Source organism: Camelus dromedarius, chromosome 19 (assembly GCF_036321535.1).
Source record: "Camelus dromedarius isolate mCamDro1 chromosome 19, mCamDro1.pat, whole genome shotgun sequence".
Classification (NCBI taxonomy): Eukaryota; Metazoa; Chordata; class Mammalia; order Artiodactyla; family Camelidae; genus Camelus; species Camelus dromedarius.
In genome coordinates this window covers 17,089,337-17,105,963 of record NC_087454.1, presented here as the reverse complement: position 1 = coordinate 17,105,963, position 16,627 = coordinate 17,089,337, and the positions used below count along the sequence as shown (strand labels likewise).

General features: G+C 42.1%; 1 protein-coding gene and 1 long non-coding RNA gene across 9 annotated transcripts in view; one reads left to right on the top strand and one right to left on the bottom strand.

The window, feature by feature from the left end:
* CARMIL1 (capping protein regulator and myosin 1 linker 1) overlaps positions 1-16,627 on the bottom strand; it is a 281,077-nt gene that overhangs the window by 3,615 nt on the left and 260,835 nt on the right. For 6 of the 8 annotated variants that reach the window (XM_031435099.2, XM_010980137.3, XM_064476247.1 and 3 more), the window contains 5 exons: positions 13,420-13,846; positions 9,546-9,627; positions 7,548-7,751; positions 6,011-6,151; positions 3,353-3,502 (listed from right to left, as the gene is read on the bottom strand). In XM_031435099.2, the coding sequence (XP_031290959.2) occupies positions 3,353-3,502; positions 6,011-6,151; positions 7,548-7,751; positions 9,546-9,627; positions 13,420-13,846 (1,004 nt within the window). The remainder of the gene's footprint in view (positions 1-3,352; positions 3,503-6,010; positions 6,152-7,547; positions 7,752-9,545; positions 9,628-13,419; positions 13,847-16,627) is intronic. The other 2 variants (XM_064476244.1, XM_010980139.3) reach the window with 2 other exon arrangements.
* Positions 1-16,627, top strand: part of LOC116147675 (uncharacterized) — a 33,258-nt gene that overhangs the window by 2,605 nt on the left and 14,026 nt on the right. The window lies entirely within an intron of this gene.

Below are 16,627 nucleotides of genomic sequence, written 5' to 3'. Positions count from 1 at the left end.
CAGCAACTATTCGATTGCATATAATTAGGATGCTGATTACAATTATGAAGGGGGTTTTGTCAAGTTCCCACTAACAGATAGTCTAAATAAAATTGTGTCTGCTTGAAACTTAAAACTCCAGAAATTGTCTCAGAATATCTTTAAAATTCAGACTTACTCAGATGAACCTTCTTTTTAAGCAGCCTGACTTAATGCTCGACTTTATATAGTGCTTTAAAAAAATCAGATTGCTTAAATGCAAAAATTCATACATTAAAATGGAGTGCCTCTATACGTGTATTTATTACCACTCCAAGTATCACGAAAATTATAAAAGATACTTCAAGTAAACAGGCTGTTATTCAACACAAACACTCCATGTATATTCACATCCTGTCAACAGTGTGGATAACTGGCAGAAAGAGGCACACATGTGAACACCGTCATTCTTGATCTGATTTTGCATATATATGCAATGTAAGGCTTCTGAAATGTGCATATAAATTTAGAATTAGAAATTCATATGAAAATTTCAGCTTTTCTCCATTTTCAGCTCCACTGACATCCATATTTCAAGAAAAACATTATGACCTTAAAATAATATTCAGTAGTTGGCCCTGATTTTTTTTTTAATACTTTCTGGCAAGAGCCAGAAGTGCCAACCAACCATTAAATTTCTTTTGAAGAATTCACAGAGTGGTAGGAGAACCCAGATCTGGTTAAAAAAAAAAAGGAGGTGGGGGTGGGGAACAGAGCACTGGCTTACAGAGTATAAGCCACAGCCAAATATTTGTTGGCTAGAGGTTGGATTATGGAAGAAGCAAGTGATATATGAAAAGGAATCTCAGACTAAGATGGCCGGTACAAAGTGGATACATTACAATGCATACATAGACAAAATCAACTATTTCCTTCAAATACTCTAATGAAAACATCACAGCTTATAAACATAGGAAATGATACGAAATTCAAAAGATGCAGTTACAAATATGTCCAGAAAAAGAAAATAAGCATTTTACCTATCAAGTCAATATTAAAATAGCGACACAATTAAAATTATGCAGCATGCTTTGAGAACAAGCGCCTTTGTTTGTTTCACAGATACTTGATTTAGGAAAATAAGAGAGCTGTTTTAGCATAAACAAAGCTGCTCTGAAAACATTTAAAGTACACACCACGGTTTAATAGAATTGTTCTGCTAAGTGCTACTTGTTAACCAGGAACTATTCAGAAAGCAGACTGCTACGCAGTTCTCAAAGGTGAAGACAAGTGCTGTGACTCGGCACTAACAAAACAAGAGCAAAATATTATACATAAAATTACTTTAATTGAAGCTCCTGTAAAAATCACTTTTGGGGTTCCTGTCAATATTTCAAAAAATCACAGCATAAAAGCAAATACAAGATGGTCCCCGTTAATTCCATCAAAATTGGATGCAGCCCATCACCATGAGAATTTTTAGTTGAAGAGGTCATGAAAGAATCTGAGCGAGACACAGAATTTCTTGCCTTTCTAGGATTTGGCTTATCTCTGTATTAATCTTATTTTTACTCTCATACCTTCCTGGATGATCGGTGTGGTCTCTCCATCTGTGTGTGGTATAAAATGCTTTTAGTGGCATCTTGGAGAAGGGCTGTTACACTGCATCAAGGGAGCTTTGTTAATCATCAAGTGATATAAATCAACACAGTTATTTATATTGACTGATACAATAGTTGAAATACAAACTTCTAAATCTAGAAACATCTGTGGAACCTTGGGTGTTCTTATCGAGAGAGACAGAGCTTCTGACAATATACTCTAAAAAATAATTCTGCCTCTCTTCAGAAAAAAGTATCTTAGGTGTTCCTTTATATAATTTTTCTATGACTTGAAGATAACAGATTTGCCTGAAAATATCAGAGAAAACTCTCTTGCAAAGCGTTATTACAACCATGTGTCCATGAACACATTTACCACACAGGAAATACTTGAAAAGTGAAGGACCAAGTCTGTTGGTTTTGTCTAAGGCAGGTGCTACCTGGCCCTCACGGAATGTTCTAGCCCTATCTGATCTATAGACTTTGCTCTACGCCATAGGCTCCACCCTGTCATCTACCTAGCGTGCTCCAGACTGCCAGGCAAGTTGGAGTCTATGGCTCACCCCGTGTTACTGGCCAAGATGGCTAATTCCAAACGTTCTTGCTGGTGAGAAGCTTGTAAATGATTTCTTAGTTGTGTTTTCATATCTGTCAAGGAAAGTCCTCAAAGACAACAGTTCTCCCTTGAGAAATCATAAGTCATTGGGCTGTTAAGCCATAAGGTGGGTCATAAGAGGTTTTCCATCAACAATAAACTGCTAAAATTTGAGAATGGTTTACCCTTTTGCAATAAAGGGAAATTATCCCTATTATAAGGTCACTTCCATTGCCTGGCCTTCTGGGGTGTTCTCCCAGGAGGTGGTGAAGGATGTGAAGTTATGGCTGGACTCGGGGGCCATGGACACTGTTGTACACTCACATGTTAACTTCTGATAAAATTTTACAGGAGGAAGTCCCTTAAGGAAATTTCATTTTATATTCTTTTTCTTTTGTGATACTAGAATTTCCTTTATAAATCTGACTTGAAAAATCACTTACAGTTATTAACCAGAGGGATGGTGTAATACTTTGTCATTAGATCTCAAATCAGCTCTCATCTCCACTGGGAAGTTTTAGAACAAGCACTGCTGATTCAGAGAGAACTGTCTCCTGGGACTGTCCTCACCTGAACTTACTATAGTGTCAAATGGAAGACAAACGTCATTGAGCAACTGCTGTAAAATAGTATAAATTGTTTCTTGAGGTTGAAAAGTTGATTGGTACTTTTGTTTTCTTACTAGAGTGTCATAAAATGTCCACTGAAAGATCAGGCACAGGACCCACGGTCTGCCCTGAGTCACTGGCTTTTTACTGATTCTTCCCTGAAAGAGTGTAAGGTAAGGGCTTAGGGCTTAGGCCAATATTCTCTAAAGCTATAAACTGTGTTCCTTTAAGAATTTCTGATCCCATCCCAGTTTCTCTCTAATAGAAGAGTAAAGAGATAAAGGAAGAGTATAAGACATGACCCCAAATACAAATACAAACCTCCACGATCACAAAAATTTGCAAGGATAAGTCACCAAACTCCAAAGTAACTTGATCCTCCTAAGAATTTCTAATTTTAGATTTTTAGGTCAATATGTTTTGCCCCCAAGGGAAGGACCATCCTGTTGTCACTGAGAAAAAAATAAATCAGTTGTATGAATAATCCCTGCCCCAGTCCCAGGATGGAAGTGACTCAATTAAAGTTTGTTTTTGTTAGTGCCAGTTCAGAAGCTGTGGGACAGTGAGGGATGATAATCGAAGGCTCTAACCATTTGTTGGCTGTGACTTCCTGTGCCCAATTGCATTCACTTCCTCTTCTGCAATGGTGGAGGACAGTTTTGAAGATCTTTTCCCTCTACTGGAAGGCTTGCCACTGTCATGATCTGAATGCCTTTTGTAATAATCTCCTCTTTGCACTACTGAGGAAAAGGGATTCATTTTACCCTTTAGAGTAGCAAATACATCAATGTGTTGACATTACTAGTAAAAAATGTTAATATTAAAAATTCAATAGCAGCTTACCCACCCCATGTAAGATTCAAGGAACCTACAGCGTTGGTCCTGAACAGATACACCATTATCTACAGAATTCAACAGCCAACATTATGGACATGTCGTGCAAAATGAGGTGAGCTCTGAGTCTGCCCCCAAAAGATACTAACAGAAAGGCCCCAGCATTACCATTTTGACTCCAAGATGGATTAACGAAAACCACATTCACTATGGAATAATCCGGAAGAATCACAGTAATTTACCTGTTTCAGAAATTAGTTGGGCACGCTAGTCCACAGGGAGGCACAGAACAAGGAAATGAAGTAACCAGCATGAATAATGTACAAGAAAAGAGGAATGAGCACATCAGGACCATTTTCTAAAGAAAAAAGGCTCACAAGTAGCTCTCATTCCTGGGCCAGCTTAGTGGACAAGCTGAAAGATAAACTGAAGTCAAAATGTTACCAGCACAGACATTGACACACTGTTCTCAGACCTCACGTATATTTTCAGTCCAATTTCAATATCAAGTGATACCATCAGAATGATCCCTGTGATTGACTTATCCTGGATCCCAGAGAGGAAAGCTATGGTTTCCACAGCTCAACCGTCTCTAGCTGGGAAGACTGGGGGGTCATGAACCATCCATAGTATTTGCTATTAGCGGGAGGGAGGAAGGGAATCAAACATCTACCCCTGAAGCTCTGAAATGTCTGAGAAGCAACTCACTCACTCCTAACTTCCTGGGGAAAGAACACCTGCCGTTTTCAAAGCAGCATAAGACATGCCAGCAGCATCTGGTATCTCACCCACTTACTTAACTCTAGAGGCTCCCTGGGACGTACTCCTCCTCACGAGGCTGGGGGGTTTCTCTGGGCCTTGTTTTAATCATATAGGCAGGCGTCTTAGAAAACAGCACTTTTCAGAAATGTGAAGCAATTATTTTGTGTTCAACCAACTGCCCTTTTCTTTTTAATCCTTCCACAGTCAAACCACTTCGGACAAGAAGAGCATTCCTACTGACCGCTACCAACCCTCCACTCTTCCCCATTTCTCTCCAACAAAATTCTTTCAGGCATTTTTAAAGCTTCCTTATACATAAAGACACAGTCAGCAATTGCAGAAAGAGGGGAGAATGGGGGAGGAACTGTGCGGTATGAGCAGGGCTGTCAGGGACACCTGCTAGCTCAAGTCATTCTCACCTGGCACCACCAGTTTCTTTCTACACCAAGAACTCCAAAGGCTGTGACTGTAATACAAACCCTATATTTACCCATTAAACCCATGGGAAATGACGACAGGTGTCAGCCATCTTTCATGGCTTTCATTTCTGTTTGACAAAAGTGGCTTATCAGCTTTGGTCAAAACCCTACCTTCTTTTCTTTACAGCCAATAGGTGAGTGAAGCTTGGACTCATCAAACAAATTTGCAGAATGGAAATGAGAAAGCAGGCTGTGTTATTTTTCATTTGATTCCCAATTAACAAAGACAGTACTCAGAAACACTCTCTATTAACTTCAACCCAAGAACGCCGTTAATCACAGAAAACAGACCAAGGTAGGAAGATGTCAGCATGAGATCAAAGAATTCTAAAGCATCAAACAAATCTAAAACCAAACCAAACCATACTGAGGGCTATCTGGACAGGGGTGATGATGGCTCTAGAATTTCTTTATAGGTGGGGCTTAGAGATAGCAGGTACATTACACTTTATGAAGGACAGAACCCCAAAGGCAATTGTGCATTGGACAGAAGGGGAGAAGTGGGTGGAAGAAATAGTGGGGTGCTAAATTCACCCCAAAGACGCCTCACCTCCACTGATAATAACATTTGATCTCATTCTGGGAGATGGCATTCAAGTCCCGGGATTATCTTGCTCTGTTCCCAGCCCAGGAAATTGGAAGGGATGAATCAGTGTGATGATGCCCTGCGATCATCCACGCAGGTGATACTTCTGAGAATAAGGAACGTCTGACCTCACGGCCAAGCAAACTAATAAGACACAAGGTCTCTTTTCATGAGCCACTCCTGAACCAAAACTATGGTAACTGACAACCAGCCAAAGCTCCTCCTAGAAATAATGGGACCTAGAAACCTACAGGTAGCACCAAATGAGCCGCAAAACAATGTGTGAGGCGCTCCTAACCCACTGGGAGTCAGTTCAGGAGCATCTAGAGATTCGTATCACAAAGGCCTTTGGGTGGAGTATTTGTTGTGCTTTTCATTCCTTGTATGTGGTCCTTCTTTAAGACCCAGTGTCACCAACAATGTTGAATCCAGTTTCTTAGTGAAGAACTGCTCTGGTTCCAAAATTTAATCCAAGGGATGCTGACTTACAGATGCTAAGATATAAGTGGAGCCCAGGATTAATTCCTTTCTCTTGAAATGACTCTCCCTGGGGAGAGGAGAGCTAACCCAGAGAAAACATTTCTTACCTTCCCGGGAAAATGTCCTGGGGCTGGGCTGCGGGCTACTCTGGCCATCTTTCTCCTTGTCCGAGGGAACTTTTTTCAGGACAGGCGGAAGAAGAGCTACTTTAGGGGACCCCGGGCTTGATGGCGAGTCTGGGATGTCCTCTGTGGAGACACAAAGACATGAATCAAGCTGTTCCACAAACTGGATTGCTAAAGCATCAGCTGGGTTAACCTCTAAATACAAATGACTAATACATTTCTAAAAAGCATCATAGAATTTTTCTGGCCAAAAACTAGTTTCACAGCTCAGTGGAGTAACAATAGAGAGAAAAAGAGTGAAAACAAAAAGTTAAAATCTGCAGTTGTGAATCTGTCTTGCAGACAGAATTTCCATGAGTTGATATTTGAAAACTAGACTGCGTGTGAACTCCGTGCTCCTTTGGCCTCAAAAGGCTGTTTGCTTTTCTTAAAATATGCAATAGTAGTTATAACCTACTGCCTTTACCTGTTGTCACATCCAGTAACGTGGTCACGATACGTACGCAATATATATTTGTGTGTGCGGGGTGTAAGTGTGTGTACCTACACACACACACTGAGATCGGTAAGAATGACTTACAGTCCTGGACTTTTAGAACCAGAAAGGACCGTGGGTATCACTGTGCAAATGAAGAGATTAAATGACCTGCTAAGCTAGAAAGATGGCCAGATAGCAAGGATTAGAACTCTAGTCTTTTCATTCTAAAGCCTGTCCTGTTTCACTCTAATTGGAAGGATTAACTGAATTACACTCCTTTATCTGCTCTGTTACCAGCAGGCTAATTCTCAATTTGGAATGGGTGTGTATGCAGAAGGCAACCTCCAGCCAGGTCCTCTTTAGCCTTACACTTCAGGTCTCCCGCATGTGACTGTAGAAGCAGGGATGTGACAAGACACTGTGAAAGTAGCACTCCTTGCCGTGACAATCTCTCCCAACTGCGGAGAGGAGGGGAGAGGGTGTACTTGCAAATACCTGCTGAATCCTCCAGCTCTATAAAAACATGAGCCTGTTAACATAATTCTCAGTACACTAAGTACTAAGACCTCAATGAACACATTTAGCAAATCAACTGAAAGAAAAGCTTCTTGCCACAGAACGTTGGGAATCCAGCTAGTTTTCAGCATTAGCAACTGGGGAGCCAAAATACTCTACAAACTGGATTGACTTGATCAGAGCTGTTTCCTTACTTCAGACTAGAGACATGCCAGCGGACAAAAATGCCAGCCTGCTTTTTTGGGGCTGGGGGGTAGTTAGGAGTTAGGTCATTAGGTTTATTTATGTATTTATTTTAACGGAGGTACTGGGGATTGAACCCAGGACCTTGTGTACGCTAAGCACGTACTCTACCACTGAGATATACCTTCCCCCACCGCCTGCTTTTGAGTAGTCTTTTTTTTTTTTTTTTAACTTTTAGAAGTATTTTTTGGCCTCCTTTCTCCCCACTCTTCCCATTAGGAAGCTATTTTGTGTGCCCCCCAGTCACAGTGTCACGACAGCCCTGACCAGCAAAACCCTTACCAGGCCGTGAGGCGGTTCTTGGTTTCTGCGGGATGGTGGGCCGCACCGGCAGGCTGGGTTTGGGGGACTGCACGAGGGGCTTCGGGCTGGCGGGTCTGCTGGAAAAGCTCCGAGACCGGGGGCCCGCCTCCACTTTGAGCTCTGCTTTGGCATTCTTTTCTGGCGTCCCCAAACCGAAGCGGTTCTCTGGGTGCAGTTTGGGCACTAGAATGAAAATGGGTACAAAAAAGCTCACGCTGCTGTAAAAATCAAAGGTAAGAGAGACTGATCATTTGAAGCTAGAAGTCAGGTATAAACTGCTATAATCATTTCGTGGCATTTCTCATCACAGATATTTTCTTTCTTTTCTCTCCTTTCCTTCCTTCCATTGAAGTCTAGCTGACTTACAAAATTACTTTAGTTTCACGTGTGCAACATAGTGATTCAATATTTTTATAGATTAGACTCCATGTTATGTTATTATAAAATATTGGCTATAGTCCCTGCACTGTACATTACATCTTTGTATCTTACTTATTTTATACCCAGCAGTCTGTTCCTCTTAATCCCCTTCCCCAATCTTGCCCCTCCTCCCACCTCTCTCCCCACTGGTGACCACTAGTTTGTTCTCTCGATCTGTCATCAAAAATAATTTAGAGCAGGAACATGCCATCCTAGCCTGTTTTTAGAATCAGAACATGCTGGTGGAAGACTTAAATTCTTGGTGGAAAAGCAGTGACCTTGATGGTGCTCTTTTGATCACCCTTGACTATTCCACAGATAACAAGCCTCATATTTAATATTAAGTGTACATGTGCCTTCAGATGCATAGGGAGAAAAGCCCATCTTAGTGCATTTGAAGCTGTCAGATCTTCCTTAGATATGACACAAGGTACAGGTATAACCAACTGCAGGCGCCTCAGTTCTGGATGACAGTCGGTTCAGGGTCATCCGTTCAGGGGCAGGCTGCAGGTCCTGGGTGAGGGAGGCTGGGCTCATGCCCATAACCTCATGCTTAGTGAGAATGGCTCCAGGAATGTCATCTCATGCCCACCTCCATCCCTTTGGCTGCCTTAATTATTCAGACAACAGGCAAAAATAAGCCAGTTGAATATGAGTGATATTCCAACTCTCACTGTAGGAAGATGCTAAAGCTAAACACAAGAAATCAAACTGCAAAATAAGGTTTCAAATGTGCCATTTAGAAGTGACTCTCCAGTTTCTATCTAAGGGATCTTATTCTCTTTCTACTTCTAAAAAGTCAGAGGGACAAAGGAAATTGGATATTCACAGACAGTCAAGTTGAAAGAAAAGAGCATCCTCTTATGTCAATTAAAAGGGTCTCCTCCCACATACCATGTGGGGCTTATTTTTTTAAAAACCTCAGCAAAATAGAAATAGACCCATAGATGCAGAGAACAAGCAGGTGGTTACCAGAGGGGAAGGAGGGCAAGGGAGATTAAGTACAAACTTCCAGGAGCAAAATACATGCGTCATGGGGATGAAATGTACAGCCTGAGGAATATAGTCAGTAATATCATAATATCTGTCTATGGTGACAGATGGTAACTAGATTTATTGTGGCAATCGTCTTGTAACGTATAGAAATACCAAGTCACTATGGTGTGCGCCTGGAACTAACACAGTGGTATAGGTCCGTTATACTTCAATAATCAATAAACTAAATTAAGCTAAGTCATCAGTCATGTGCCCTGCTCCTCCCCCTATCTCCCCAAAAGCCCACAGTTTAGGAGTTACTCTCAGTGAAATTTCTCCCCTTTGGGAAATGGGAAGAGGTGCCCAGCCCAGGTGCTAGGCTATCATGGTGGAAGACGTGCCCCCAGGTGGAGCTGGGGCAGGTGCAGGGATGTGTTCTTTTAGGTGAAGGCTGAGAACATGTAACATAGAGGCCCATTCTTGCCTCCCAATCTTTAATTTCCTTCTGCCTATCACAGGTGACTCTGGGAACCAGAATCTAAGTGTTTTTCCTAAGGGGATGCTGGCAATGACTGGACTTACCTGCCCCACCTGCATCCAGCCGTTCTATGCTGCTCAAGGCCAGGTTGCAAGAATCCTGGGAGACAGCATCATTCCCAAGTTTCTAAAAAATTCAAGCACCCCACCCCCAAAGTGCATAGTTATTTTAAGTGTAAGAAAAAGAACAAAGATAATAAATGACAACAAATAATGGCCCCTTAACTCTACTGCCATTGCACTGACTGTATCTGACCTCTCCATCTCCCCGAGCCCCCGCTGCTGGGACAAAGCTATGAGAAATGCGTTCTGTTCTGTGTTTACAGTCAGGGTTCTGGGTCCAAAGTGCGGCCAGTTCTGCAGGATACCCACCATGGACGAGAGGTGCGGGGTCAAGGGAAGCCAGCGGGCTTGGTAACGTTGCCTGCCTTTCCTGTTGAACACCTGTGTGGGCTCTGCAGCCCCCAGTGCCCCACGTGATGGGGGCACTGGTACTCTTACATTTCCAGGACCCTCTCCAGGTTGGGTTCCAACCATCTAAAAGCAGTAGAAACCTTGCCGACCTCAAGGGTACAAAGACAGGTAGACAGGGACCTGAAATGAGCAGGGTGTCCCTTGCAACTGAGGCAAAAGCACAAGACACAGATCTATTGCTGAGAAGGCAAATACAGACAAAGGTCTGAATTAATTTTTTAAAATTCTGCAGGTGGGAGGAGTCTGATGGCAAAGACAAGGAAGGTTAAATGCTACTGTCTTAGGGGAGGAGCTGGAAATGATGAATCAGGGAAGCAGCCTCTGCTTTATGATGCAAAAGTATGCACAAGAGCAAGGCATTTAGATACAAAAAAAGACACAAAAAGAACAGTCTAGTAATTTGCATAATAATACCTAAGAATCCTATTGGGGGAGATGATCCACATCTCCCTCCTGCCTAAAATATGAAACTGAGGTGGGCAGGTAGACCAGGAAGCACGGTGGTTATTAATACAGTCTGAGCTTCAGCCTGTCTGTTCCTGCTCAACTCATGCTTCTGATAAACCTAAAAAAAAATATCTGCTGCCAGTTCTGAGCTTGAAATTGTTCTGGATGGCATAGGAGGGGTTATTTTAAACACAGTTGAGACGGAACTCATTTACCAGTCTGCCACAGCCACACGTTTACCACAACGTGGCCGGCTGTCTCGAGAGGGAGAGGGGAACACAGCAGGGATGCTGAGCAATTTCTCAGTAAGACTATATAAGCTACCCTTTTGCTAGAGGGGACTAAGCAGGTCTCAGAAGTGGGTACATAGATACTGCAGTGGAATGGGCACATTATTTGACATTATGTAAAAGTGACCCCAAGGAAATGAAGCCCCGTGCCAAGGGCTGCATGTGGAGCCCTCTGAGCCTTGGACAAGTGTCTACAGGGCCGGGACTGGCCAGGAACTGCCAGCCCAAACCAGCAGGGGGCGCTTTAGCTCCCGAGCTCCAGCTGTCCAGAGGCTGGGCCAACTGGTGCTCAAATGCATGGTGCCTGACCTAGCCTTTTATAGTTTCTTAGGAGGCAGGGGCATGCATATCCGAGTTCAAACAAAAATGATGGAGTATTTATAAACAGGGTCAGGGTGAAGGTGAGTTAAGCAAGGCACTCGGCACAGATTTAAGGAGAAATTCCCTTTAGGCTCATGCAAGTGCAGGGCTGGCTTCTGAGAGTAAGGGCCTTCTTAAATTTTATACCCTGGGCACCTCACTTGCCTACATTTAAAATATACTACTATACTGGAATTTGACACAACATTGTAAAATGATTATAAATCAATAAAAAATGTTATATATATATTTTATAATATAAATATATTTAATATATATTTAAATAAATATAAATATAATATAAATATATTTAAATAAATAAATAAATAAATAATCAATCAATCCTGAGGGGAGAATAATAATAAAATGTAATCCTAAGAGTTGTTTTCACTTTTTCCTTCCAGGCTTTCTGAGGTAGTTATAAATTCCAAAAATGACTGTGCAGAATGAGGATGAAATAACCTAACATCAGTTTTCTCTGAGCACAGGCAGCTGATGAAGTGGGCCCAGAAGGAAAAGATACGGACACTGAGCTTTCAACACCTGTTAGTTACTCTCCTTTGTTAATAAATAATAAATGCCATGCTTACATTTTTCAGTTCTTTTTCTTTAAATGCATTAATAGAAGTCAATTGTATAAAGAGAATTACTCCAGAGGAAAGTGAAGGCAACATGTATTATTCTTTTTTTTTATCAATCCCCCCCAAATTAAAAAAAAAAATAGCATATTGACTTTTGATGCTTATGTCTCTAACTTTATAGAGAATACAGTCATGGAATTTTAGGGGGGAAATATTCTAAAACTAATTTTTGAAAAACTTTCTCATTTTATTATTCTGATAGAACAGCTATGACTAGTTCAAAATACTAAATATTAAGGCTTTTATTACTATTATTTTAAATAGACACTAGATGGCACTAAAAGATAACTAGTATAAGTCTTGAACCACTAAAACTAAACCATAAGAATTTTGTCACTTTGAGCCAATTTATTTCTCAGATCCAAAGCACATGGAAAAAACCCTCCTGCGCTTCTCATCCTTCTACCAAAAGGCAGCTATTCATCAATGGAAACAGTGATAAAATAAACAGCTCATTAGTGAAAACAGCACATTCCTTGTTGAAAAGAAATTCTATCAAACAGATTAAAATTTAAACATTTCCTTGGGCGGCTGCCTCATCAATGATGTGGTCACAGTATTTACTCAGAATTGTAACCATCAAAGGGCACATCGTGCATCCCTTGTTGAATTAGCAGAATTAGATCCCCTCAACTCGCCTCTAAGGGTTAATGAGTGAGTTAGGAGGAACCTGTAACTAGGTAACAACAGTGCTGGTGGAAGAACTAGTGAACAGTTGTAAAACGATGTGGGTTGCAGGATTTAATGAAAAAATTATCATTTGTTTAGAAGTAAAACAGCCCTCCCTCAGCTGTTACCATTCACTTTCTGAAAATCAAGGGCTCCTTGGGATGAACTATTTTACTCTGATACTTCAAATAGGATAAATTTGCCATCTCCCTTTCATTGAAGAACCCAGTTTTGCAAACAAAAGAGCTCAGGATACCGTGCAGTAAACCAAAACCCAGGTTAAACGTGAATATATTAATCTTAGTGATCACAATAAGGACACAATCCTTAAGTAGCCGCAGGAGAAAATCGAGGTTAAAAGGGAATAAAAAACCACAACTTACATTTTTAAAAGAGGTTCAAAAAAATAAGTAATGCATTAAGTCAGATTTTAGGGAGACTCAGCAATTTTTAAAGGATAAAGTTCCTCATAGCAACAGACAACATCTCTCAATGATCCAAGTATTTGATTAATTCTAATGGAATAGGTTGCCTTGTTTTTTCTTTTGACTTTTAAATCTATAATATAGCAAGGAACTTTTAGGTCTGGAAAAGAACACAGATTCTGAAATAACTGAAAAATCGATCTCCCTTGATACCGTCAGAATCTGTTTTTTTTTGGGGGGGGGCCTCTGTCAGCTTTCCTATCTCCAACCACCCTCAGGCCTCCATTTGGATTTGATAGACTCAGTCCTTCCCTGGAATGGAGCATTTCCCTGGCACAGCTGTCACCTATTTCTGTGATGCACAGGGGCATCTGTGCAGGTGGGACAAGGCCTGTGGACCCCCAGCCACCTTCACAGGCTATGGCTCCAGCAGAGGATGACCCTAGTGCCAGATGGAAGACACAGCCCTGCCCTTGTGGTTCTGCAGGAGCCTTCTGTTTGGGGATTTTTATTTAAGCCACAGGTGTTTTTCTGTACCTCTCTGGCCCATAAAAACCGAGTGGAGGTGAACACGACAAAGGCAACCGAGTCAAAGCAGAGCCTCCTTCCTTACCTTCAGCGAGCAAGCGGCCCTCCTCTCCTGCTTGGCTTTCATCTCCGCCAGCAGACCGCCGCCCATCATCTGGACCCCGTACCTTCGCCCTGCCTGGGGGCTGCCCTTGCTGTCGCTTCGGTCCACCTTCCCCACATCCTCCCCTTGACATTCTTCGAGGGAGTCGGGTGTTCGGGTCTCCTCTGTCCGATCAGCGTTGCCGTTGTGCTCGGCTGGCTTCGTGTCCTTCCGAGGTGAGTCCACGGCTGGACCCCTGACACCCGCCTTTGGTGGGGAGAGCTCTTCCGCCATCAAGCCTGATGGTAACCGCTCAGGTTTGGACCGGGGTTTGATTAGATTGAGGAAGCCACTTTTCCGAAAGTCTCGCTTTTTCTTCTCGTCTCCTTCGCTGAGCTCGTGGGACTCTGAGCCTCTCCCTGACCATCTCCTGTGAGGCAGAACACATCCTGTTGGGTTTACTGTGATTAATTTCCCCCAAGAATCAGCCCAAGGAGGGGGAGGGTACAGCTCAGTTGTAGAGTGCGTGCCTAGCTTGCATGACATCCTGGGTTCAATCCCCAGTACCTCCATTAAAAATAAGTTAAGTAAACAAACCTGACTACCCCCCAATACACACACAAAAGAATCAATCAAGGGAGATTGCTGTTTCTGCAGCAACCATGCTGAAGCATTTTAAAAAGCTGACTTCAGAAACAGAAAGGAAAGTTGAGTAGGATCGTAGAATCCACAGGTAAGGAAACTCAGGCACACCCAGATTCAGAATGAACACCTGAAGGAGTCAGTGGGAGAACTGCGAGCAGAGGTGAGTTGTATGTTTAAATCCCGAGTCCAGGGCCTCTCCACTTGTAAGAACTTCCAGAAAAGCTGGTGCCACTCAAGACATAGGTGGGCAACTGCCTTATTTAATTTGGCAGGCCCTGGAAAGGGCCGCATTTCCCCTTAAACCCCTAAAAACCTGCCATCATCATTCAGTATCATCTGAAATCTCATCCTGGTGTGATCAACCCACACCAGGATCTGGATCCTAGCTGAAACATACTACCACTGGAAGAGGCAACAACATGGACAGACGGAAAGGGAGCTTTGGCAGATGGTTGTCAGAATATTCTGAATATTCTGAAACTTGGGAAATGGATAGGGAGAAAGTGTAAACGATGTGAGCTGAGTGGGTGGTATCATCACTGCCTTCCACTTAGAGCTGGCACAGTGAGTATCAGTTTAAGTCCCCCGAGTCCACAGGGAAAGGCACAGCAAGGGATTAAAAAAAAAAAAAAAAAAAGCCCGAGAGGGGAGAAAAAGCAATAATAATAAAGTAATAATAATAATAATAATGATGATGATGATGATGTTTGGAAGCGAAAATTGTTAGGAGTAAAAACTGACTTTAAATTTGAGAAAGCTGACCCCAGAAGCATTGGTAGGGGAGACCCAGAAGCAAATGGATTTCAGGGAAAGGAGACCAGGGCCACCCCAAAATATGCCTCTTTGGCATAGGATTATTTTTCTCACTGTTTTTAAGAACCAGCAAACACAGGAGAAGCTCTGAAAACTGAGTAGAAGTTATCCTTTTGTAAGAGAAATTTATGTTTATAAGGAGAATCTCCATCTGTCAGGATGCTTCTGATCTGTACCAGGAAGAGGAGGGTGACTGACTCTATAAATTTACCAGTGGAGAAGGCAGGGATTTAAACCTGCATAACAACCTTATTTACCATTGTTTACCTGGTTCTTGGTAACTCCCCAACCGCCCCCATCTTTCTTTCCTCTTTAGCTTACGATGGTATTTAAGGTGGTGGTATAGGCCATATTGGGGAGTTACTCAGTTTTCCTGGTTATCTCTCGTGTATATAGGAGGTAAACATGTTAATAAGTTTCTGTTGGTTTTTATCCTGTGAATCTTTTTAGGAAAGGATGGCTCAGCCAAGAACCAGGAAGGGTAGAGGGAAAATTATTTTTTCTCCTCTACGTAGGAAAGCCTGCATATTGAACAGTGGTACCTCCCAGTCCCTTTCTCTCATTCTGGATTCCATAATGGGGCAGCCAGGCCAATGTCCTCCAGGCAGGAGAGCAAACCTTTTAACAAGCCCAAGAGAAAAGACCTTAAGATTCCAACAGTTAGGAAGACGCCCCCCATCCCCCAACAAAATGGTCCAAGAAGGTCACCCTACATTGAAGCCTGTCAGTCAATAAGCCCTACTCACAAACTTCCAAGAAGCATGTTATGTGCCATTCCTTGCAACATGAAAGAGGAAAAAACGTCGCATCCAGGAAGAAATAATAATAGAAAAATGTGACAGCAGAAATGGAAAACTCAAAGCTGAAAGATAAAGCTGAGGAAATTTCCCAGATAGTTGTGGGGGAGAGTAATAAAAAGAATGAGAAAATAGGGTAAAGAAAAAAAGCCTAGTGAATTAATAGAGGAAACACACAATTTGAATAATGGAAGTTTAAGAAAAAGAATACAGAGAAAAAGGAAGGAAAGAAATTATGAAAGAGATCATTCAAGAAAAATTCCAGAACCAAAGGACACAAATGTACAGGTTGAAATGGCTCATTAGTGCCTAGCAAATGGGCATCAACAAAACAAAACCAAAAACCCACACAGAGTGTATCATCATAAAATACCAATATCCTAGAAACAGAAAAGATTCCAAATGCTACCTGAGAAGAGGAAAAACAAAAACAAGCCACAAAGCAAGGATCAGGACTCAAGATGACATTGGATTCTGAGAGCAACACTAGAAGCTAGAAGATAATGGGACCAGGTTTTCAAAATTCTAAAGAAAAATGTATTCCAATCTAGAGTTCTATACCTGGTCACACTACTAACAAAAATGCAAGACGTATGGGGTTCAGAAACTCACTTTCCATGCTTCCTCCGTAACGAAGCCACCCGAGGAGGTGCTGTACCAAAACAAGAGTGAGGTATGGAAGAGGATGCTACAGACACAGGAGGGAGTGAGGGGCGACCCCAGGAGAACAGCAGTGGAACTGGCCTTGAGGTCACACTGGAGGTGGTCAGACAGCAGTGGAAGATGTGCCCAGGAAGGGGAAACAGAGAAAACTCAAAGAAAAAGAGTAAATGTACACTTTTACTGGCGATCTAGGGGCCAGGTCAGTGATAGGATTACAGAAAACTAAGTTAATGCAAAAGGGCACAATTATTAACCCCAGGGAAAATCATAAGCTGTATAGGGAGGGAAGAGTA